This window comes from Dipodomys merriami, unplaced genomic scaffold (genome assembly GCF_024711535.1).
Source record: "Dipodomys merriami isolate MVZ:Mamm:240054 unplaced genomic scaffold, mDipMer1.0.p SCAF_5, whole genome shotgun sequence".
Taxonomy (NCBI): domain Eukaryota; kingdom Metazoa; phylum Chordata; class Mammalia; order Rodentia; family Heteromyidae; genus Dipodomys; species Dipodomys merriami.
The window spans coordinates 11,303,337-11,326,902 of record NW_027206068.1 but is presented as its reverse complement, the minus strand read 5'-3'; the positions used below and the strand labels follow the sequence as shown (position 1 = coordinate 11,326,902).

The 23,566-nt window shown below is 38.9% G+C and overlaps 1 protein-coding gene and 1 long non-coding RNA gene across 6 annotated transcripts in view; one reads left to right on the top strand and one right to left on the bottom strand.

The window, feature by feature from the left end:
* LOC138809497 (uncharacterized) overlaps positions 1–23,566 on the top strand; it is a 208,163-nt gene that overhangs the window by 27,068 nt on the left and 157,529 nt on the right. The window lies entirely within an intron of this gene.
* The window catches only part of Spmip4 (sperm microtubule inner protein 4), a 34,946-nt gene continuing 18,143 nt past the window's right edge, over positions 6,764–23,566 (bottom strand). Inside the window, exons 5-10 of one of the 2 annotated variants that reach the window (XM_069996068.1) lie at positions 22,750–22,779; positions 19,161–19,342; positions 16,218–16,306; positions 11,993–12,164; positions 11,625–11,716; positions 6,764–7,813 (exon numbers count right to left, since the gene is read on the bottom strand). In XM_069996068.1, the coding sequence (XP_069852169.1) occupies positions 7,007–7,813; positions 11,625–11,716; positions 11,993–12,164; positions 16,218–16,306; positions 19,161–19,342; positions 22,750–22,779 (1,372 nt within the window). In that variant the 3' untranslated portion in view covers positions 6,764–7,006. The remainder of the gene's footprint in view (positions 7,814–11,624; positions 11,717–11,992; positions 12,165–16,217; positions 16,307–19,160; positions 19,343–22,749; positions 22,780–23,566) is intronic. The other variant, XM_069996069.1, reaches the window with a different exon arrangement.

Sequence of the window (23,566 nt, the reverse complement as noted above, 5' to 3'; positions counted from 1 at the left end):
CTAATTCCAGCTTATATGGGAGATCTCCCATATAAGGAGAAGCACAATCCAACACTACCCTGAGCAAAAATGCAATTTTTGAAAGTAAAGCAAACAAGGACTAGGGGTAACTCAAGGTGTAGTACAAATCTAAACTTCTCTACTGTGCCCCTCATCAAAAACCAAACCAGGCCAGTGCCAGTAATCTTAGCTACTCAGGAGGCTGATATCAGAGGATTGAGGTTCAAAGCCAGCCTGGGCAGAAAAGTCCCAGGAGACTCTTATCTCTAATTAACCACCAGAAAACCAGAAGTATGAATGTAGATCAAAGTGGTAGAGCTCTAGCCTTGAGGGAGAAAGCTTAGGGACAGTTCACAGGCCCTGAGGTCAAGCCCCACAATCAACAAAAATCAGATAAAGAAAGTGTGTGTGTGTGTGTGTGTGTGTGTGTGTGTGTGTGTGTGTGTGTGTGTGTGTGTGTGTGTGTGTGTGTGTGTGTTACTGTACTTGAGCTTGAAATCAGGGCCTCCTGCTTTCCTTGGTGTGTGTGTGTGTGTGTGTTACTGTACTTGAGCTTGAAATCAGGGCCTCCTGCTTTCCTTGGCTTTTTCCCCCTCAAGGCTGGTATTCTAACACTTGAGATACACTCTCCTAGTTTGTTTTTTTTTCCAGATTAATTGGAGATAAAGAGTTTCTCCAGTTTGTCTACCTGGGCTGGCTTCCAGCCTTGATCTTCAGATCTCAGCCTCTCGAGGAGCTAGGATTACTGGCTTGAATCACTGGTGCCAGCTTTAATGTTTTTTATAAGAAAATTGTGGATAAAGATTGCTATTGAAAGAGATGGAGGAAGAACAACAAAAATGAACATTTAACATCACTTGTTCCTAAGTAAGGCAGATTCTACATTCTGTGGTTATAGTATTTATGCTTTCAAGTACTAAATTGATTTACTAATGCTTACAATTTATCCAAGATACCCGAGATTATTGGCTGGGTAGAACATTCAGTATATTGCTTTGTTTTGTATTCCTGTCTGTTCTGTTCTTCCTACCTCAATCTGTCCCTTAGGATGGCTGCTTGTGTCAGGTGTAGCTATTCTAAAGAAGTGCCTTTTATTTTTTTTTCCTTCCAGTAACATCGTGAATGACAGATTAAAAAAAAAAATCCCCCCTGATTAAACAACAACAAAAAAAAACGGGTAAAATCTCTGTATCTCTCCTGTCAAAATGTGTACCAAGGCCAGGCACTGGTGGCTCATGCCTGTAATCCTAGCTAGGAAGGAGGCTGAGATCACGGTTCAAAGCCAGCCCAGGCAGGAAAGTACTTGAGATTCTTATTTCCAATAAACCACTAGAAAATCAGAAGTGGAGCTGTGGTTCAAGTGGTAGACTGCTTGCCTTGAGCTGAAGAGCTCAGGGACAGCACCCAGGCCCAGAGTTCAAGCCCCTCGATGGACAAAAGAAAAAACAATGTGTACTAAGGCCATAAAAAATTAAATTTTTCTGATTGAACCTGGTGCTGGTAGTAATCCTAGCCTGTACTACTACTACTAGACGGCTGAGAACTGAGGATTATGGTTCAAAGCAAGCCTGGGCAGCCGCATCAGAGAACCTTTTATCTCCAATTTACCACCAAAATACTGTAAGTGGTGGTATGGTTCAAGAGGTAGAGTGCAAGCCTTGTATGAAAAAGCCAAGTGAGAGTTCGAGGCCCTGAATAGAAGCTCCAGTTATGGTACCAAAAAAAAAAAAATAACCCAACAAATCTGGTGGTTGGAGGGAAAGCTTAGAGCAGAGAAACAAGAACTAAAACCTAATGTGATCAGTATGCAGATTTCAGAGCTATCTTAAGAACCTTTGCTGAAGTGAAAGAATCTGAGGTTGTACTAGCAGCTCAGCAAAATGAAGTCAAATGAGGGGCAGTGGAGGACTGGAGGAAACCTTGGAGAAGATCTCTGCATAATTTTGGCATGCCTGAGTATAAAGGATAAAACAGTCTATTTGCCACAAGAGGAATGAACCAGCTTACTACTGAGGGAGAGGGAAAAGTATCACCTGAGAATTCACGAACACCATTACCCTCAGATAGTTTTAGGGTTTGATTTTATTCTATTTGCAGTCCAGAGAAAAACTGTCTTAAATAATGAACAAATGGGCACCATGTGCTGATTTCTTTTTTTTTTTTTGGGGGGGGGGGTCCAGTTGTGGGTCCTGAACCCTGGGCCTAGGCGTTGGCCCTCAGCTCTTCAGCTCTACCACTTGAGCCACAGTGCCGCTTCTGGCTTTTTTTTCTGCTTATGTGGTGCTGAGGAATCAAACCCAGGGCCTCATGCATGCAAGGCAAGTGCTCTACCACTGAGCCACCTTCCCAGACCCCATGTGCTGATTTCTAATAAAAAGAAACTCTGGTTCCTGAGAATTCCCATACACTGGGAAAAACCAAGCATGAGGCCATAATGAAAAGCAATGTACAGAAAAATATGTATATATACACATGTGTATATAATCTTATGTATGTATAATTATATATATGAAATAATGTACATATATAATTGTCCCCCAACATTATAAAATATATACTTACTATATGGTTCGGTGATTATATTCCAATAAACTGGCTTTTCTGAAAATTTTGCCTCTTTACTATCTATAATCCTTGGTTCACTATATATTTTTCTTTTGTTTTTCTAAATATTTTAAATGCCATTTCATAGTATCCATTCTAAGGGCAAATAAAAATTATTTTGTTTACAGAGGACCATCTGCCTTTAGAGATACCATCTACCTTTCTCTCCCTTCTGTTTTGTTGGAAAATCTACAGGGCCTAAGTCCTCTTTCACCTTGTGAATATATCAGAAGGTATAAGGCCATTGCTTTGAAATGTACACAGTAGAAAGGTGGAACTTGACACTTGAGAAATTGTGAATTGTTTCTCAGGGAAATGAAAGAAAAGTTTAATTTTCCTTTAAGAAGAAGGTAACTAAACAAAGGGCTACCTGCTATGATTTGGATATGCTTTGGCCCCCCGCAGTTCCTGTGTTGGACGCTTGTTCCAACAACAGTATTGAAAAGTGGTGAGAAATTTAAGAGGTAGTCTTTAGTGGGAGTTGAGAAGAATAACAGGTGACATGAGAATATAAAGTTAAAATCTAAAGCATAGGGGCAAAAAATGAAAATTAGCTGAGCCAGGAGCTAAGTATAAGCACAATATCAATAGGTTATTTGAGGTCTCACTCCCCACTGGGGTATAGTAGCTAACCATGCTTTTAACCTTGCATTATCTGTCTAGAGCCCCGAATGAACACATTCTGAGAACATATCTCAAGAAGAATATCTGGCAAAACTCATCCTGGGACTAGAAGGAAACTTTGTTAAAGAAGAATAGATCTCAGCCTTCTGTATAGCTAGAATTACAGGCATGAGATACCAGTGCTTGGCTAAGAAATTTCATGAGGTTACAGCTGTTGTATCAGTTCCTCTAGTGGATCTGAGCAGAGGAAATTGAAACTTCTTTGGAAAGGTTCTACCATTGTATGTGACATTAACAGCATGCATGCTAGGCACTGGTGGCCCAATCCTGTAATCCTAGCTACTCAGGAGACAGATTTGAGAACTGAAGTTCAAAGCCAGCTAGGATGGGAAAGTCCAGGATACTCATATCTCCAATCAGCAAAAGATTGGAAGTGGAGGTGCTCAATTGGTTGTACCAGCATGGAGTGGAAAAAAAAAAAAAGCCCGAATGAGAATGTGAGGACCTGAGTTCAAGGCCTAATATGGTCCTCTTCCCCACCCCCACCCCCATCTGCAACACTAATGATTCATGGTTGCTGATCAAACTCTATTATTAATGAGAGTTCAGAAGCAGTTGATTGTAACCTGCATGGCTGTCTTTCAGGGGTTAGAGGAAGTAACTGCAGATGTAGGTGGAAGTAGCAAGAGAATTAGAGTTAGAAATGGAGCATGAAAATGTGACAGAATTGTTGCACTGGGCTGGGAATGTGGCTTAGTGATAAGAGTGCTTGCCTAGCATGCATGAAGTCCTGGTTTCAAGTCTTCAGTACCACATCCACAGAAAAGCTGGAAGTGGTGCTGTGGCTCAAGTGGTAGAGTGCTAGCCTTGAGCAAAAGATGTACAGCGAGAAGCCCCAGGACTGGCACACACAAAAAAGAATTGTTGCACTATCATAATGAAACTTATTATCATGTTGCACTATCATGATGAACAAATAAAGAACTTACTGATGAACAAATAAAGATCTTTCTTGAGGTGGAATCTCCTGGTGAAAATGCTATGTACATAACTGATATGACAACAAAGAATTGAAAATATGACACAAGCTTATTTAATAAAGCAGTGAAAGTGTGATACGACTGCTGTGGGTAAAATGTTATCAAACAGCATCACATGCTACAGAGAAATCCGTCATGGAAAGAAGAGTCAAACAGCGCAACAAAGTCATTGTTGGTTTATTTAAAGCAAACTCTCGATAGCAGACAGCAACATCCATGCAAGATCAACCTATGACTTACTAAGTCTTAAACTTACGAAGACTCAGATGGTCATTAGCAATATATTACTTTTAATTAAGGAATATTTATTTATTATTTTCAAGACATACTAGTATGGCACACTCAACTAGACAATAGTATAAACATCATTGATTGTATGCTTTGTGAAAACAAAATGTAAATTGCCTGGTTGTGGCATTTGCTTTATTGTGGTGCTCTGGAACCAAACCTAAATGTCTTTAAGTATGCCTGCATAAGACATATAATTTTCAAATTATGTTATAAAAATAAAAACCAAGACTTCAAAGTTCAGCATTGAAATAGTTGTTTGTCAGGGCTGGGATGGTAGCTCAGTGGTAGAGTGCTTACCTTGCATGCATGAGGCCCTGGGTTCCATTCCTCAGCACCACATAAGCAGAAAAATCTGGAAGTGGGGCTATGGTTCAAGTGGTAGAGCACTAGCCTTGAGCTGAAGAGCTGAGGGACAGTGTCCAGGCCCAGAGTTAAGGCCCCATGACCGGCAAAAAAAAAAAAGAAAAAAAAAGAGAATGAAATAGTTGTCTATTAAGGAAGCTAATGGAAATAACATGTAAAGTTTGCAAGACCATTTTTTTTTTTTGCCAGTCGTGGACCTGAACTCTGGGCCTAGGCGCTGTTCCTCAGCTCTTCAGCTCAAAGCAAGCACTCGACTGCTTGAGCCTACAGCGCCACTTCTGGGCCTTTTCTGCTTATGTGGTGCTGAGGAATCGAACCCAGGGCCTCATGCATGCAAGGCAAGCACTCTACCACTGAGCCACCCTCCCAGCCCCCATTTTGGTTTTCACTGATTCCGCTGACGTTCTTTTCTACTTTTACATTAATGGGCAAGGGGTTTACTTTATAAGGTGATGAGTTTGTAGAACCATCCATCATTCATAACTGAGGTTTGAGCTTTGCCATTTTTACCCAGTATTATTAGTATCAACTAGTATTATTATTATTATTTTTTTGTCCGGTCGTGGGGCCTGAACTCTGGGCCTGGGTGCTGTCCCTCAGCTCTTCAGCTCAAGGCTAGCGCTCTACCACTTGAGCCACAGCGCCACTTCTGGCTTTTTTCTTTTTGCTTATGTGGTGCTGAGGAATCGAACCCAGGGCCTCAAGCATGCAAGGCAAGTGTTCTACCACTGAGCCACCTTCCCAGCCCTAGTATTATTTTTTACCTAGTATTATTTTGTGCAACTATTTATGTAAAAAGGACAATGTTGGCTGGGTGCTGGTGCTTTACTCTTATCATCCTAGCTATTCAGGAGGCTGAGATATGAGGATCATAGTTCAGAGCCAACCCAGGAAGGAGTCTGTGAGACTCTTATCTCTATCACTAAAATGCCATAGAGCTATGGCTCAAGTAGTAGAACACTATACTTGAACAAAACAGCACAGGCACTACCCAGGCCCTGAGTTCAAGCCTCAGGACTAGGATCTGGAACACACACAAAAAAGGAGACAATGTTGACATATTTTATTAAGGTGCTATAGACTGTATTGCTATTTGTCAATGGGACTTATTTTTAGCATTTTATTTCACATAAAATTATGACATAAATTTTGTTGTACACATTGATTTTTAGGAATCTTTTAGAGTGCTAAATGAACTATATAACCTGTTGCAGGGTCAAGGGCGAAAATTGGAGGAAGCGAAGGAAGGGGTGACCTTGTCCACAAAGGATTGCACTTATTACCTGATTTATGAAATGGTAAATTCTCTGTACAAAACCTTCCTAATAACAAAATTGTATTAAAAAACTTCTTTAAGCCAGGCGCTGGTGGCTCACACCTGTAATCTTAGCTACTCAGGAAGATGAGGTCTGAAGATTGAGACAGAAAAGTCCATGAGACCCTTATCTACTATTAACCACTCAGAAAACCAGAAGTGACACTGTGGCTCAAGTGGTAGAGCACTAGAGCTCAGAGTCAAGTGCCCAGGCCCAGAGTTCAAGCCCTATGACTGACAAAAAACAAAATTTTTTTTGCTCCTGCTGTGATTTGTAAAACCACTTTTTTTATTAATAAGCTTTTTTAATTGTGAAAATACTGTACAGAGGGGTTACAATTATGTGAGCAAGGTAATGAGTACATTTCTTATCAAGCATTGTTGCTCCCTCCTTTGTTTCCCCTTATCATCCTGTCTGCCCCACCCCCCGGCCCCCCTGCCTCCCCCTGGCACCCTCCCACCAAAGTTGTAAAGTTTGTTTTTTGACATAACCAAACAGAACTTCTTAAGAGTATATTTTAAATGAGATTACGGACTACTCATTTTTTTCTGGCTCTAATATTTTATTCATAAATTGTTAAACTTTTCAAGAAGTCAGAATATCACGTTTGTCTGGGTTCCTGGCTAGATCCTAACTTAAATTACTGAAAACATAAACCTAATAACAAGGTTGCTATGGCTTAATCTAGAAACAGAACCCAGCAAAAAAGGACACTGCTATTTTTTTTTTCTTGCAAGAAGTTGGGTTTTGAAAGGAAGAAGGAATGTTTCAGTTATAGAAATAATAAGAATTATGGCCAAAGAATTGATGTTTCATTCCTGGATTCAGTTTATCCCTGAGGTCTTTGTGAGCTCCCAGCAGTGAATTTTGGAACTGCTTCTGTGCATTACTTTTCGAAAAAGAGTTCTTCAGATCCAGCAAGTTGGTGTGAGACTTGACCGATTCAACCTTAGGAATCCAACCCAGAAGAGACTTCGTGTCATCGTTGTCTTTGTCCGCTTGTTCATCTGGCTTACTTAAAAAATGTTCTAAAGCAAAAGTACCCATATCTGACTTATTTTGTAACATTCTATAGTTAAGGGTGAGAGGAGTTTGACACGTAGTAAGTGGATCACGTAGGGAAGATTTAAGATGATCATACTGAAGGTAATTTGGTTTATAGTAAGGTATGGGTGGAGATTTTAATGGCAGCTGTCTCCAGTACAAAGCATCTGTCTTTTTAGTATCTGTGATTTTTGGAAGTGATTTTAAGTCATAAATGTTAGTCAGGTCTTTGGTTAAGTCACAAGTCGGAAGTGTACAGGGAGACAGCAAACTTTGTTCTTCCTTAATCTTCTCTTCAATATTTTTGGTTTTGTGAACCAGGCCAGGCACTGTGTTATCGCTCAGGGCCATCATTTCTGCAGAACTGGGGATGAAGGTATGAAAATTACACAAAACTCTAGGTGTACAATCTGGGCAAGAACTTGGTCCTTCCTGGACAAGAGCCTCCAAAGGACGTCGGTCTTGAAGAAGTCGTGAAATTCGCCCGTCCAAAGGTCTCGGGGGTCTTAAGACAGGGTGGAATTTTTCTTGCTATAGTGAAGGAATAAAAAGGAGAAATTTTAAAGTGAATAAATATAGCATTAGAAAGATATTGCCATAAACAATAGCTCAACAGTCATAACCATTTTCACTGAATAAATATGAGATGGGTTGGAGCATGCACATAGCAGGTTCTATTAGATACTTCAGTTCTGAGTGTGGTGACTCAAGCCTGTAATCTTAGCTACTTGGAAGGTGGAGATTCGGGATCCAGGTTTAAGGCTGGCTGGGTTAAAATTCTGGAGACACTTATTTCATCCTAAATATAGTAGTACATGCCTGTCATCCAAGCACATATAGGAAGATCAAGGCCAGTGCTGGCATAAAGTGGGATTCTTAATAATCATCAGTGCCAACAGGACTAGTGGAACAGTTCATGTGATAAGAGCACTTGTGTAGAAATGGGAGTCAATACTATTATTGAGTTCAAATACTATTATCACACTTCCCCAAAAGACACTGAAGTTTGGACCAAATAAATGCATTTTTTTTCCTTTCTAGCTTTAGATAATAGGAATGGACAGATTTTCTATTTTGCTACAAAGAAACATGTATATGTGGGAATTCTTTCATGTTTTCAAAGCTATGAAGGAATCACTAGAATAAAATTATAACCATCACCAGTAAATGATACTTACTAACTCTGTGTAGAGTTGTTTAAGTCTTAGTCAAAGTATATTTCATTAGACCAGGCAAAGATTCTTTTTTTTTTTTTTTGGGTACGGTTGTGGGGCCAACTCTGGGCCTGGACCCTGTCCCTCAGCTTTTCAGCTCAAGGCTAGCGCTCTACTCCTGGAGTTTGAGTTACTAACGTGTACATATTTGTCAAAACTCAGTGGAAGTACTCTTAACATTTATGTAATTTCAGTGAAAGTATGTAATGTAATTCCCCCCACCCCCGCAGTGTTTCAGGTGCTTGAACTAAGAATTTTGAGCTTGCCTGGCTTGTGAGCCATGTCAGTATCCCTGCTTTTTGCTGGTTGTTTTGGGGACGGAGTATTATTCATTTTTCTACCTGGGCTGTCTTTGAGTCTGGATCCTCTGGCTCTAAATAACAATAGCCCACACCTGTAATTCTAGCTTACTAAGTAGCTTGCTAAGAGAGCTAGGGTTACAGGTGCGAGCCACTGTTGCCCTGCTCAATGAATGTATATTTCACCTTAAAAGAAATTGCAAATAAATTCTGAGTTCTGGTTAATGATATGCATGCCAAATGTTTAGGAGTGAAGAACAAAAATATACCCTAAAATATATGAAGGAAAAAAATGTATTGATGGATAGTTAGAAGATGGAAGATTGGCTAGATTATGTGAAGAGTAAGCTTAGTAAAGAGTTCATCAAAGACTCTATGTAGTGGTGAAATAAGTGATTGAGGAAAAAACCCACAGGAGGTTAAGATGGATTCAGAATCATCATATTAGAAGCTAGCCTGTACATAATTGTATATCGTTGAAGGATTTCCCATATGGAGTCAACAAATTATTGTGCCTTTTAGCTAATTAAGTTTGAGAAAATATACCAAGAAAAAAAAACCCTTCTCTCAGATGTGCTGTTATATGTTACTGAAGTAAAGGATAGAATAGATCATATCAGATTTCAACAGTATCTTATTATGTCAGAAGTAGCTTTTAGTACCTTTATTTTACTCTATACAAAAAAAATCATATCTATTTTTATCATTACCAAAGTATGCTTTACCAGAGTAAACCATCTGATATGCATAACCCTGACAGGGTTAGAGTATATGTATGTAATCTTTCCTGATAGAGAATACCCATTACAAGTAAAAAATCAAAACCAAATCCAAATACCCATTGCAAGTGAAAAATCAAAATCAGGGGCTGGGAAGGTGGCTCAGTGGTAAAGCGCTTGCCTTGCATGCATGAGGCCATGGGTTCGATTCCTCAGCACCACATAAGCAAAAAGAAAAAAGCTGGAAGTGGTGCTGTGGCTCAAGTGGTAGAGCGCTAGCCTTGAGCTGAAGAGCTGAGGGATAGTGCCCAGGCCCAGAGTTCAGACCCCACGACCGGACCCCCCCCCCCAAAAAAAAAAAAAAAAAAAAAGAATCAAAACCAAATCCCTAAATGAATAATAAAGGGCAGTCTATGACTCCATTTTATCTCCATCACATTAGGAAATGCTGAAACTCTAAAAAGAGTTCATATTGATACAATTTTTTTTCAGGCTCTCAACTAGGCCTTTATTTTTTATTTTTATTTTTGCCAGTCCTGGAGCTTGAATTCAGGGCCTGGGCATTATCCCAGGTTTGGCTCAAGGCTAGCGTTCTACCACTTAAGCCACAGTGGCACTTCCGGCTTTTTCTGCTTATGTGGTACTGAGGAATCGAACCCAGGGTTTCATGCAAGTGAGGCAAACACTACCACTAAGCCAAATTCCCAGTCCATGGATCTTTATTTTTTGTATCTTATTTTTTTATTTGCTTACATTAGTTATACAGAGGGGGACTTCATATGTTCCAATCCGATCTAAAAGACTGTTCCTTCTTCCCTTCCCAAAAAATTTTTAACATGTTTTCTCATTCAACTTTCATAGTTGAAAACAATCTATTTTGATTCTCTATTCATCCTCTTTCAAAATGTATTCTGAAGCAATCTTTCTACAACTTATGTCTTTGAAGATATTTTGTTCTCAAGATTTGCAGTTATGGAGGATAAAATATAATAAAACAATATATATACTAGATCATCTCATTTACATAATTTAAGCTAGCTTTTGTTATCAAAGGACTTGATTCTTTCAAGCCACTCCATATAATCAATTACCAAGTCATTATAAAAACTTAGTACTGATGAAGGATGCCTTCATCACTAGCTACATGGGAAGCTGCAATAGGGAGGACTGTGATTTTAGGCAAGCCAGGCAGAAAAGTTCATGAGACACCATCTCAACAGTAAGAAGTTGAATATGGTACACATGCTTGTCATTGTAGCCATGGTGGGAAGTGAAAAATAGGATCACAGTCCAAGTAAAAAATAGGATGATACCTGGGCAGGAAGTAAGATCCTACTTCAAAAATAACCAGTATGAAAAAGAGCTGCATGCTGGACACTGGTGGCTCATGCCTATAATCCTAGCTAGGAGGGAGGCTGAGATCTGAGGATCCCGGTTCAAAGCCAGCCTGGGAAGGAAAGTCTGTGAGAATCTCATCTCCAATAAACCACCATAAAACTGGAAGTGGCGCTGTGGCTCAAGTGGTAGACTGCTCGCCTTGAGCTGAAGAGCTGAGGGACAGTGGCCAGGCCCAGAGTTCAAGCCCCACGACCAACCAAAAACAAAAAAGAAAAAGCTGCAGGTGTGGCTCACCCTGCCTAGTAAGCGCAAGGTTCTGAGTTCAAACTCCAGAACTGCCAAAAAGAACAACAAATATATCTACTGATGAATGCAGAGAATGTTTTGGGTTTTGGTTGTAATTCAGCCAATTCTCAATTATTGTATTAGGAAGAACTCTTCATCCCTTCAAAAATTCAATATACAAGATATATATAAGATCCAGAATCTCATTAAGTCACTAGCAAAGCTCTACTGTTCTATAAACCAATTCCCTTAGGTACCTTAACAACAGCAGCATAACAAAAATGTTTAAAAATGCCATGTGAAGAAAAAAAGTTTTGCTTTTCCAAACAGTGGAAAAAATATAGATACAAATTAATCAGTTCTGAATTGACTTCCAAAATGAGTTGGGCTGGCTGGTAATGCTCATAAAACCAACAGAAGATGGGCAAAGCAAGAAAAACTCTGGTACAAGGATATTCTTCCCTCAAATAATTGAGAGTTGACTTACAGGTGGTGGGTCAAATCCTATCTCTCCAGTTAGCTCTGCTACCTCCTTTTCATGGTAATCATCCAGTTCAAGGGGGTTCATGGGCCCAAGACCTTAATGGAAACATTGTCTCATTATTTTGTAAATAATAATAATTAAATTATCCTTTATAGAAAAATGTGACCTTTCCCTTAGAATACAACTAAAACCAATCAAATGAAAATTAATCCTATCTTCCACATATACATTATAAGAAAGTTAACCCCCACCTGAATTTACATTTGTACTTAGATTGAGAAATGCAAATACACTAAAAAATGAAAGCTTGGGATGGCATTTGCTGAATATCTTGATTTTGTTCTTATTTTTTACTTGTATTGAACTCATACCTGTGAAATCATGATTATATGAAGTGATCCAGTGGGACCTCTCAAGATTTCTTTGTATGTTGGCTTCTCTCATGGAGCTTAAAGAATCCCATGAGTTTAAAGGGTTAGGAGCATAGGTTTTAGGAGGTTTGGGATAGAACACTGGTTTATTTTTGTCGACACATTTAGGAAACTAGAATAAGAACATAAAGATTATTGATATTAATGTCATTGTTAGTAAGGTCTCATCAGGAAAAGAGGCAAAGGAAATTCTAGGTTGAAGTCAGATACTTTATATTCTTTATTTTCTTACTACTATTTAATATAAGCCAGGCATGGTAGCTCTACTTATCACCATACTTAGAATTAAGCACAATATTTTTATTAGAGAAATGATCAAGTCTTGGGCTAGGAGTGTAGCTTAGTGACAGAGTGCTTGCCTCGCATACATGAAGCCCCAGGTTCGATTCCTCAGTACCATATAAATAGAAAAAGCTGGAAGTGGCACTGTGGCTCAAATGACAGAGTGCTAGTCTTGAGCAAAAGAAGCTCAGGGACAGTGCCCAGGCCTTGAGTTCAAGCCCCATGACTGGCAAAAAAACAAAGGTCAAGTCTTCTTTAAAATGCTCTAATAACTTATACTGGAGAAATATCCCTGGATACTCTACTTCTAGTGAAATATTTTTAGGGATACAATGCAGACTGAGATGCAGTTTCAGCTAATTTTAGTCAAAATTGTGTGCCTTCTATTTTTTTTCCTGTCCTGCCTGAAATTAAACCATATGTATTTCACAATTCTCTAATGAAGATTAAATAACTCAAAATCATTCAAATCCAATTTTCATTTTTTCAGATACCTAAAACTATGATGTTTGATTTGCATTGTCCAGAGGTATGCATGAGTAACTTTCACTGCAGTCTTTCTGCTTACTTAGAACTTCACTTTTCCTAGATTGATAATACTCAGAGTAAGTCTTTACTAAACACCTATATGTGCACAGTAGTGTAGGAGAACAGAATAGACCAGATCCTGCCATCCAGAAGCATCTTGGGTAGGAGAGGAAAGATGAACACAAATTACTATACAAGAGGTTAAGAAAATGACTTGGAAGTTCATGGAGAGAGATTGATCCTAATTGAATGGAGATGTAGGACTGGGAATGGAGTTGGAGGGAGTAAGAAGAGACCAGATCATGTCATCCCTCAGGAACTGAGCCTTGAGTGGCAGTGCAGAGTTGTGGACACTACCAAGCATCAGAAGCAGAAATATGGATGGCAGCATACATTTTTTGAATATTATGCATTTGTTGTGCTAGTACTTTAGCACACCCTTAACATTTTCAGAGCCCAAGGTTAAATGCAAACAGAAAGTCATATCCTGTCTAAACAATTTATAGTTCATTAATTTTGTGCTGATACTAGGGTTTGAACTCGGGGTACTATTTGAACTGGGTCTTGAGCTTCAAGGCTGGCACCCTACCACTTGAGCCACACAGCTCTATGACTGGCTTTTTGGTTGTTAACTGAAGAGTCTCATGGACTTTCCTGTCTGTGTTGACTCTGAACCATGGTCCTCAGATGTCAACCTCCTGAGTATCTAGGGTTATAGGTGTGAACCACCAGCATCAAGCTCCTAAAGGGTTTAATTTATATCAAGCAAATAAACCGTTAAGTAAAACATATCTTCTACTTTGACACAATAGCTTGAAATCCAGGTTCACCTTAAATTCCTTGAAATACTGAATTCTGTACCAGTAATTGGTGGTTTAGGAAGAGGCAGATGCTACCCCTGTCTTAGTAACTCATTGCTTTCTTCTACCTGTTTGATCCTCCCATCACCCCTACTTCTAATCATGGCCATCCATAGCTTCCCTTTTGGCCTACAGGTGTGTATTGGCTCAATAGCACTAACTCTAGTAAAGCTAAACCTGAGAAAGAGTTCCTAGGAGTTAATTGAACAGAGAATTTTGTGGCCCAGGGAGTGTGGGCCACAAATGGAAATAGGGTCTCCTTGACCCCCGGAAGTTCTTGCCCCATAGGGAAGGACACAGCAAGAGTATCAGAGATGGTCCCTTTAAAGTTCTGGGGCATAAAGGTGGCATGACTGCTAGCAACCCAGAAAGGCTGAAGCAGTAAGAATACATGCATTTTGTACTCCTGGTAAAAGGTACCTGGAAGTTTGTCCTGGAATTATGCCTCTACACCTTTAAGCAATACATGGCTTGTGAGGTGCTGGAGGCTCACACCTGTAAATCCTAGGAGGCTAAGATCTGAGGATGGTGGTTCAAAGCCAGCCCAGGCAGCAAAGTCAACGAGATCTCTTAACTCCAATTAACCAGCAGAAAACTGCAAGTGGCACTGTGGTTCAACGTGATAGAGTGCTAGCCTTGAGCACAGAGAGGAGGCCCGGGGACAGCACCCAGACCCTATGTTCAAGCCCCACAATCAACAACAACAACAACAAAAAAAAAAAAAAAAAAAAAAGAAAGAAAGAAAGAAAAAGAAAAGAAAAGAAAAAAAGGAAGAAATACATGGTTTTCTTACTCAGGGGCAAAGAAAGTCTTGTTACTTTTTCTTATCTTTCTCATTATTTTTAAGTAAACCAATTTACTTGAAATAAGGACTTTTTTTCAAATATTGTTCTAAGGGGCTGGATGAATCTGGGGCAAGTTAAACTAATGGTAGTTACCTATTAAAATATAGGCTACTGCACACAGAAAAAATAGGAAATGTGATTTAGTATAACCTAGAAAGTCAGGAAATATTTGAGTGGGGAGCTGGTGAGTTTTCTGTGTAGTAAAGTGTTGTTATACTGAAGGCTAGTGAGAGAGGAGCTGTTCGAAATCATTCATGTGGGAGGTGTTCACTTGTGAAGTACACTGTGCCCCGGGCACAGTTTGTGTCTGATATAGGAGGAGGAATTCCAGTTCCTGACATGCTAGTTTCTAGGCAGATTCTCCACTCTACAAAAGAGTGATATTCAATAGGAAACAATTATCCAATACCTATACTTGAAATGATGTGCAAAGTCCTGAGGGCTCTGGGCAAGGAACCAAAGCTCAATAAATCAGTAAAACATCAGAAAATCAAACTGTTGTATTAAATGAAATTTTAAAAAGATCTTGTTCTTTTGTTTTAGTCTTGAATAATTGGGCTTACTGAGGCTTAACAGGGAGCAAGTAAAGTCTTAATGTGGAGAGCTTATTGTCATTTGGAGACTTTAGCATTTTAGCACTGGTTCTTTATTGGATCTCATTTAATTTATAAGTATATTGTATTAGTACCCCTTTTACGCTAAGAAGTTGTGATTGTTGGGTACAAACAATATATGGAAAACACTTAGCACTGCCCCTCCTAAGCTGCATGGGTAACAAATGTCTAGATATTTTCAAATGTCTAGATATTTTCCCTCATGTTTTAGAATTTCCTGTACTAATCCATGTGAAGTTATGCCAGAGAGGTTAAGAGCAGAGACTAGAGTTTAACAAACCTGAGTTTTGTGATCATGACATAGTCAAAAACCATCAGAAGCTACGCAGCAGTGGCTCATGCCTGTAATCTGTTACTCAAGAGTCTGAGTGTTTAATTGAGGTTTGAGGCCAACCCAGGTAGAGCTCTCAGGAGCCTATCCCAAAAATAACCAGTAAAAATTGGGGTTATGGATCAAGTGGTAGAATGCCAGGATAGGAAGTGTGAGGCCTTGAGTTCAAAACCTTGGGGAAAAATAAAAAAACTATCTGAGCCTTATTGTTCCTATTTCTAAAATGGTATTGATGATATTAATCCTTCTAAGGGCTTAATGATATATATCAGAAGTGGTTAGTGTATGCAATTTCTTAACAAATGGTGACCACTGTTTTATGTTAGACTTGATAGGAATGTAAAAAATTACGATTGGCATGATAGTAGCTTACAAATGTAAATAACCTCCCATTTACTCTATGCATATTTAGAATGACTTCACATATTATGAGTCCTAAGAACAGGGCCAGGGACACTGTGTGAAACAATGTCCTTCCTCACTCTCTTCCTGAGGATAACCTTGCTGCGTTCTGTAACTGTGAAAGTGTCCCACTGCTACCAGAAGTTGATGAACGGTTTAATAAAGATGATGTAAATCATGGTAAAAATTTCAAAGTTTTTATCTCGATAGAAAACAAAATGTCCACCTTTTAAATTTTTATACACTTACTGGATAAGTGTCAATTATACTTTATCTTAAATACACATTTTGCAAGATACTTACATCATAATAAACACCTTGACCTGGCCAAGTTAATGCTTTCTTCTTTGAATCCATGGGATAGTCAATCAGTTCATATCTGTAAGGATTACCTGAAATTTTCAAGGAAAGGAATGTTATCCTGAATAAATAAAGAATAGTCATTTAGCTAATGGGTTTTGTGAATGTAATGAAAGAAGACGATCTAGATGGAGACAAATGTTGGTGTAGCTTGTAGTTGTTAGTGACAGCTAAGCATTACATTTCCTTTTCTAGAACATGCCTAGCTAGACATGCACTCTATCACCTCTTGATACCCCCAAGCCTAGATGCAGCCTGCTTTTGGAGCCCCTGTGTGAGCAAAGTAAGTCACATAGTTAAGTCTCTAATGCTAGTAGTCTTAGCAGCCATGGCTGGGGCCAGGGGGGAGGAGAGACATCTAGTACTTAATGTGAGAGATCCTTAGATGTGTAATAAAGTTTCCTGAGCCTTATTCTGGTTTCCAGAGGCTCAGCAAATACTTTTTTTTTTTTTTGGTCCAGTCGTGGGGCCTGAACTCTGGGCCTGGGTGCTGTCCCTCAGCTCTTCAGCTCAAGGCTAGCGCTCTACCACTTGAGCCACAGCACCGTTTCTGGCTTTTTTCTTTTTGCTTATGTGGTGCTGAGGAATCGAACCCAGGGCCTCATGCATGAAGGCAAGAGCTCTACCATGGAGCCACCTTCCCAGCCCCTTTTTTACTACTTGTTTTAGCTTTTCTCTGCCTAAATACCAAGTGTTTTCTAAGATAGAGTTAGTACATCCTTGACAAAAAGATACTTAGAGAACAGTTAAAAAAATATAACTTTTGGAGGTTTAATAATATGATAAACTTTATGAAACATAGCATGGCCTCCTTAGGTCTCATCCAAGATTTCACATTAAAGAATGCTCGGAAGACCCACACTCAAATGTAGTAAGAAAAAAGGCTGGCATTTATTGGACACTTACTGTGTGCTAATCATTGTACCAAGTATTGTGTGTGTGTGTGTGTGTGCATGTATATGTGTGTGCATGTGTGTGTGTGTATATATATATATACATACTATCATACTCATTTTCATATTATTACTATGAGAAATATACTATAATGAATGAAGAAGCTGATGAGGCACAGAGAGAATAAGCAACTTTCTCAAGATCACACTAATAGGTGAGAATTCCCTCAGGCAATCTGCTTCTATAGCCTTAACCTACCTGCTACTATTGGAAGAATAGAGCTAATGCAGTACTAGTTCATGGAAAGATCTTTGTCATAAACATTACTTCAGTGTACTATGTGTGTTTACAATCTCATAAGAGTAAGAGGTCAGAGAGGAGGTGCTTGGGAGAACAATGTATTTCTATCATTTTCTTATTTTCAAGTACACTTAAAGGTGGTTTTTATGAATTTAACACATATTTCTGCTAATTTTTACTAACTATGCACTAAATGTAATTTCAGAAGTATCCACTTGTCAAGACTTCCTCTCTTAGAATCTTTTGCAAAGCATTCCCTTGTTTGTTCCCCTAAGATAATACACTAAACAGTCACAGAATCTGACACAGCTCACAATGCCTTTGTTGATGCTGACTGGCCTGAGAGATAATGGGGAAGTTCAGCATGCACCCACACTGCAGTACTGCAGTCATTACATTAAGATAACAGAGCAATAAAGATAACATTGCAACTGGGTGGTGATGGCTTATGCCTATAATCCAGGAGGCTGAGATCTAAGGATCCTGGTTCACAGCCAACTCAGGGGGAAAAAGTCCTTGAGATTCTACACTGAGCAACAAAGAGAAAAAGAAAGTACTAATAGCTAACATCTGTATATCTATGAAGTTGACACCAGTATTCCTAATTCTACATACTGAAAAGTGGAGAAAACCTTGCCCACGACACAGGAAGTGAAGATCTAGAATTACACCCCAACTCCAGAGTTCATGCTCTTAAGCCCTCTGCCACACCTTCTCCAAACATTACTGTCTGCTGACAAGGTATTGAGGAGGATAGTATTCTGTTGCTGTTTTTTGTGTCAAAAGAACTGTACTACTAGATAGGACAATTCTTGAGATTGTCTTACCTTCAATCGAACTTCATTTAGACAATATTTATCTCTGCCTACCATGTTCCTTTTGTCACCTTTAGTTGCCCTCTTTCTAATATTTTCAGTCCTTCTCCAGAGGTCACTCTTGTCTTCCCACAAGTTCAAGTCCTCTCAGCATAGGTATCTACTGTGGGGAGACTCAATGACTGGTGGGGGGACTTCCATCCTCTCTAATACACACATCTGGGCAGATGCTCCAGTATGAAAAGAGGACCTGAATACCTGAATAAATAGCTCCCATGACTTTCTGAGACTTATTATAATGGTGGCCATTCAATTTATAATTGCTGCCTCATGAACAGACTTCCAGGACTGGACCAATCATGGTCCCTTGCGCTCATTACCTTAGTTAGGATGGAATTTTAAAAGCTAGCCTCATGAGAGAACAAGAACTAGGAAAATTGAGGTGATGGGAAGGGTTGGGAGAGATGGGGGAGAAAGATGGAAGGGGTTACATTGATCAAAATGTCCTGTGCTCACAGACTGACACTAAATTGAAACCTTTCTATAAACTACTTAAAGGTAATAAAAAAGACAGAATAAAGAGTAAAAACCAAAAATACAAGTAGAATAAAGCAACCAATTTTTACAAACTTTGAATTTCTGATTCTACCTTGGGATACTATATATAAATAAGAAGCATCAGCAGTGTCTGCAGAGTTTGACTTAATTGGTCTATAGTAGGGTCCTTGCTGATTGCATAGTGCAGTTACCAGTTGAGGATGGCTTTCTTCACCTACTAATCTACAGATCAGTGTTTTGAGTCCTTGGCGTGACTCACTTTAATTTTATTATTGAATAAACCCCAATAAGTGGACTTCATTTCAAGTTACATTTTTACCTCTTGTCTTCAAAACTGTTGAATCATAGGCCTTGGTTGGCATTGTGGGAGGAAAAGGCTGATGGGCTTGAGCTTTAATGCCAGTGTACAGGTCCTTTGGCGACGTGAAGGTTGGGAACATGGCTCTGCGACATATGTGTGTATGGTAGGGGTGCTCAATTGGATATGGCAAGCAGATTTCTCTTAGATTTAGTTAATAAAACAAAAACAGAAGGGAAAGAAATGCAATGAAAACAATTAGTCATCAAATATTTATTGGGACCCTTTGTTGTAACAGATACCATTCTAATTCCTAGGGATAGAACAGAGACCCAGAAAGTTCCTACATTCATGGAATTAGCATTCTTAGATTACCTACAATAAAACATGTGAAATGTCCTTAATATTCAAAGTGAAATGAAAACTAAATCTATTGTGTGTGTGTGTGTACTGGTGCTTGAACTCAGCTAAGGCTTTGTGCTCTTGTTTGGCTTTTCTGCTCAAGGCTGGCACTTTACCACTTGAGCCACATCTCCACTTGTGGCTTGTTGATGATGATTAATCACAGATGAGAGTCTACTGGATTTTTCTGCCTAGACTGGCTTTGAACCTCAATCCTTGGATCTCAGCTTCCTGAGTAGCTAGGATTGTAGGCATGAACCACCAGCATTTGGCTGTAAATCTAATCTTTAAAATAAATAATAACTAATCATCTAGTTGTTTTACATTTTTGCTTCTTATATTAAATGGATTCAGGTAACTTATTTTATAGAATTATTTTGGGCATTTAGCTCAGTAAAGTAACCATCTTTTTTTTTTTTTTTCCTTTTGTCAGTTGTAGGACTTGGGCTTGGGCCCAGTCCCTGAGCTCTTTTGTTCATAGCTAACACTCTACCACTTTCAGCTACAACACCACTTCTGGTTTTTGAGTGGTTAATTGGAGATAAGAGTCTCACAGGAATTTTTCTGCTGGAGCTGGCTTTGAATGGTGATCCTCAATCTTAGCCTCCTGAGTTAGCTAGGATTACAAGTGTGAGTCACTAGCACCTGGCTAAGGTAACTATCTTGAATAGAACCTTTAATCCAGGCCATCTGCTTCTTTGAGCAATTGATCAATAAAATATGCTGCTTATTTATATATTCAGACTGTTTTGAAATTAGAAAAGGCTAAATGGCTAGAACACTGAAAGAATAAAAACATGAAGGTCACAATTAAAAATACAGTGATATACTTTTCCTATCATTTGGAGAACTGACAGGATAAGAGAAAAAAAAGAAGTAGGAGCTATGTAAACTAGAAGAAAATCAAGAATCAAGATTAAGAGATTAAAAAAAAGATTAAGAGATTCACAGAACCAAGAAATGTTATTTATAACCCAATAATTAAGTAAAAGACCAAGACCCATGTAAGGGTGGAACCGTGTTTCTCTCCAAATCCATGTGTTAAAGTCTTAATTCCAAAACCTTATATTGTGACCCAATTTGGAAAGAGATTCACCATATGTAATTAGTTATTAAATATAATTATATGTAATTGCAGTAGGGTGGGCCCCTAATCCAGTATGACTAGTGTCCTTATCAAAAGGGCAATTCGGATATAGGCAAGCACATACTAAGAAATGTGAAGAAAAGTCAGATCACAGCAGACACATCTACAAGCCAAGGAATGCCAAAGGTTGCCAGAAAACCTCCAGAGTGTCAGATGCAAGATGTGGAAGACATTCTCTCTCACAGGTCTAGAAGGGGCCATCTTTGCCCATGTCTTGGTTTTGGATTTCTAGTCTCCCACTTTTAAACATATTAGACTACAAGTGGAATGGTGAGCCCCCAAAATGTAACTTAGACAAAAAGGCCTTTCTTCTCTTACTCTTGTGAAGAGAATTTAAAAAAAAAAAACCAACAAAAGATTCTTCACACAGTTGTTCCCTTAAAAATGAAACAGAACAGAAATGACCTAGACCTTATTTCTGATAACCTTTGAAACAGCTCTTTAACTGAAACAATTTCAGTTAACAAACCCAAAACACCTAGTATTGAGATCTGTTTTTTTTTTTTAAATTTTAAATATAGTAGTTCCCAATAAAAGGAACTTTTTTTTTTTTTGAGTTATGGCTTACTCCAGGAGAGGGACAGGAAATAAACAAGATGATCTTGAAGTGTCAGAAAATAAGGACATACTTACAACAAACAAAAACAAACCAAAAATACCCACCCCCAAACCTAGCAAGGATAGGGAAAATGTCAAAAGAATACAGGCACAAATTCAAAGATCTTATGGCTAATTTAAGGGACAAAATAGAGTGGCATTGAAATACTACCTAAGTACAAAAAGAACACAAAAGCCAAAAAAAAAAACAAAACAAAAAAACCCCTCAAAACCAAACCAAGACAAAAACCAGTAAGTCCACAATTCAAAACCAATGATTAATAAATAGCAAAGTTAGCCGGGTGCTGGTGGCTCATGCCTGTAATTCTAGCTCCTTAGGAGGCTAAGATCTGAGGGTCACAATATGAAGCCAGCCTGGGCAGGAATGGCCATGAAATTCTTATTTCCAATTAACCACCAGAAAACTGGAAGTGGCAGTGTGGCTCAAGTGGTAGAGTACGTGCCTTGAGCTGAAGGGCTGAGGGACAGCGCCCAGGCCCAGAGTTCATTTAACTGAGTTCTCTGATGTTGAAAAGTGACATCTAATTCCAGCTGCTTTCTGTATATGCCCAGTGACTTTCTCCTTAAGGGTACAGTGTAGAAAGGAGGGACAAGGGTACTGTATAGTGAGGGAGCCTGACAAGCATGACCTAAGCCAAGTGATCAAGTTAACACCAACAGTAATAAATCATGTTGACAACAGGTAACTTGGATGTGGTAGGCTTCCACTTCATCTAATTATAAGAAAAACATCAGCTGGTTGCTGGTGGCTCACACTTGTAATCCTAGCCACTCAGGAGGCTGATATGTAAGGATTATTTTCCTGCCATATCGGGCAGGTAGAGTGCTAGCCTTAAGCAAAAGAAGCTCAAGGACAGGCCCCAGCTCCCAAATACAAGCCCCAGGACTGTTTAAAAAAAAAAAAAAATCAGTCAAAATCATTTGGAAGCAAATACTCTGCAAAATATTTGACTTACAATCTTCAAAGTTTCCAAGGTCATCAAAAAAGAAAAGTCTAAGAACTATCACTGCTAAGAAGTACTTAAGAAGGCATGTGAATTAAATATAATGTGATGTCCTGGGTGAGACCCTAGGAAGAAAAAAACTGAGTAAATCTGAGTAAAATATGGACTACAGGTAATTGTAATGCATTAATCTTGGTTCATTAACAAATGTGTGCCACATTAATATAAATAGTGGGTGACATTGGCTGTGAGTATATGGGAATTCCTTACTTTCTAATACTCCTATATTCTAAAGCAGTGATACTAAAAGAAAAATGGAAAGCTTGGCAGTGGATGTAACTGGGGATAAATCAGAACAATATTATCTTGGACTTGCACTGGCTTCCCCTTCCAAGTATCATAAACCTCACTTATCCTTACAACCACATAAATAATTAAAAACAGACAATATTATTTTCTTGATTATAACAGGAGAGGAAAATAGAAGCTATATACTTACTCTACTGTTGAAGTAGGTGGTTTAGGCAATCTAGAATAAAAACATGAAAAAAAAAGCTAATTTAAATTAAGGGCTTTGAAAAGGCTGTATTCCTACTAATGAGTCCATTTAAGAACAAAGATACAGTCCTGTTATTAATATTTTTATCAACACATTCTTATTAAGCTATTGTTATAATACATTTTACTAACGTCTCTGAAACTGTGACATTTCCATATCTCTGTTGTATATTGATTATTTTTCATTCCATTTATTCTGACACCAGCCTTAGTGATCCCTTTTGCGTTTTTCCCTTCCAGAGAAGGTACAGGGTGAATAATTCCAGAGCTCTGTGTCTCACTGACCTTCGCTTTCCTAATTGGCAGTACCAAAGAACTCTAGGGAGCCTGGCAACCTGCGTGTGGTGCAATTATATGACCTAAAGCCACCCATGTGGCCTGGTCTGAGAGGATAAGTACTGGGTGTGCTCTGTCTCAGGATTGTTGATCTCTTAGGATAGTAAATGTTGCCTAGTAATCAACAGAAAGGAAAGAATAAAACTAACTGAGTTCCTGGAGTCAGGCTTTTTCTGAACTAGCTCATTCCAAGCTGTGTATTTACTTAGTACTCTGAACCAAGCCTGTGTGCAAAGAAAACTAGCCTATCGGGGAGGGCCTCTCCCCTCCCCTACAGGAAACTTACTACAGAGGAATGCTTTTCCACTTACATGTTTCATCACTTAATTGCAGGCATGTAGTAGTAGTTGTAATATTATTAATTCCATGGTAAAAATTAATACCCTTGTATTTAGTTACTGCTCCTCCATGCTAGAACATAT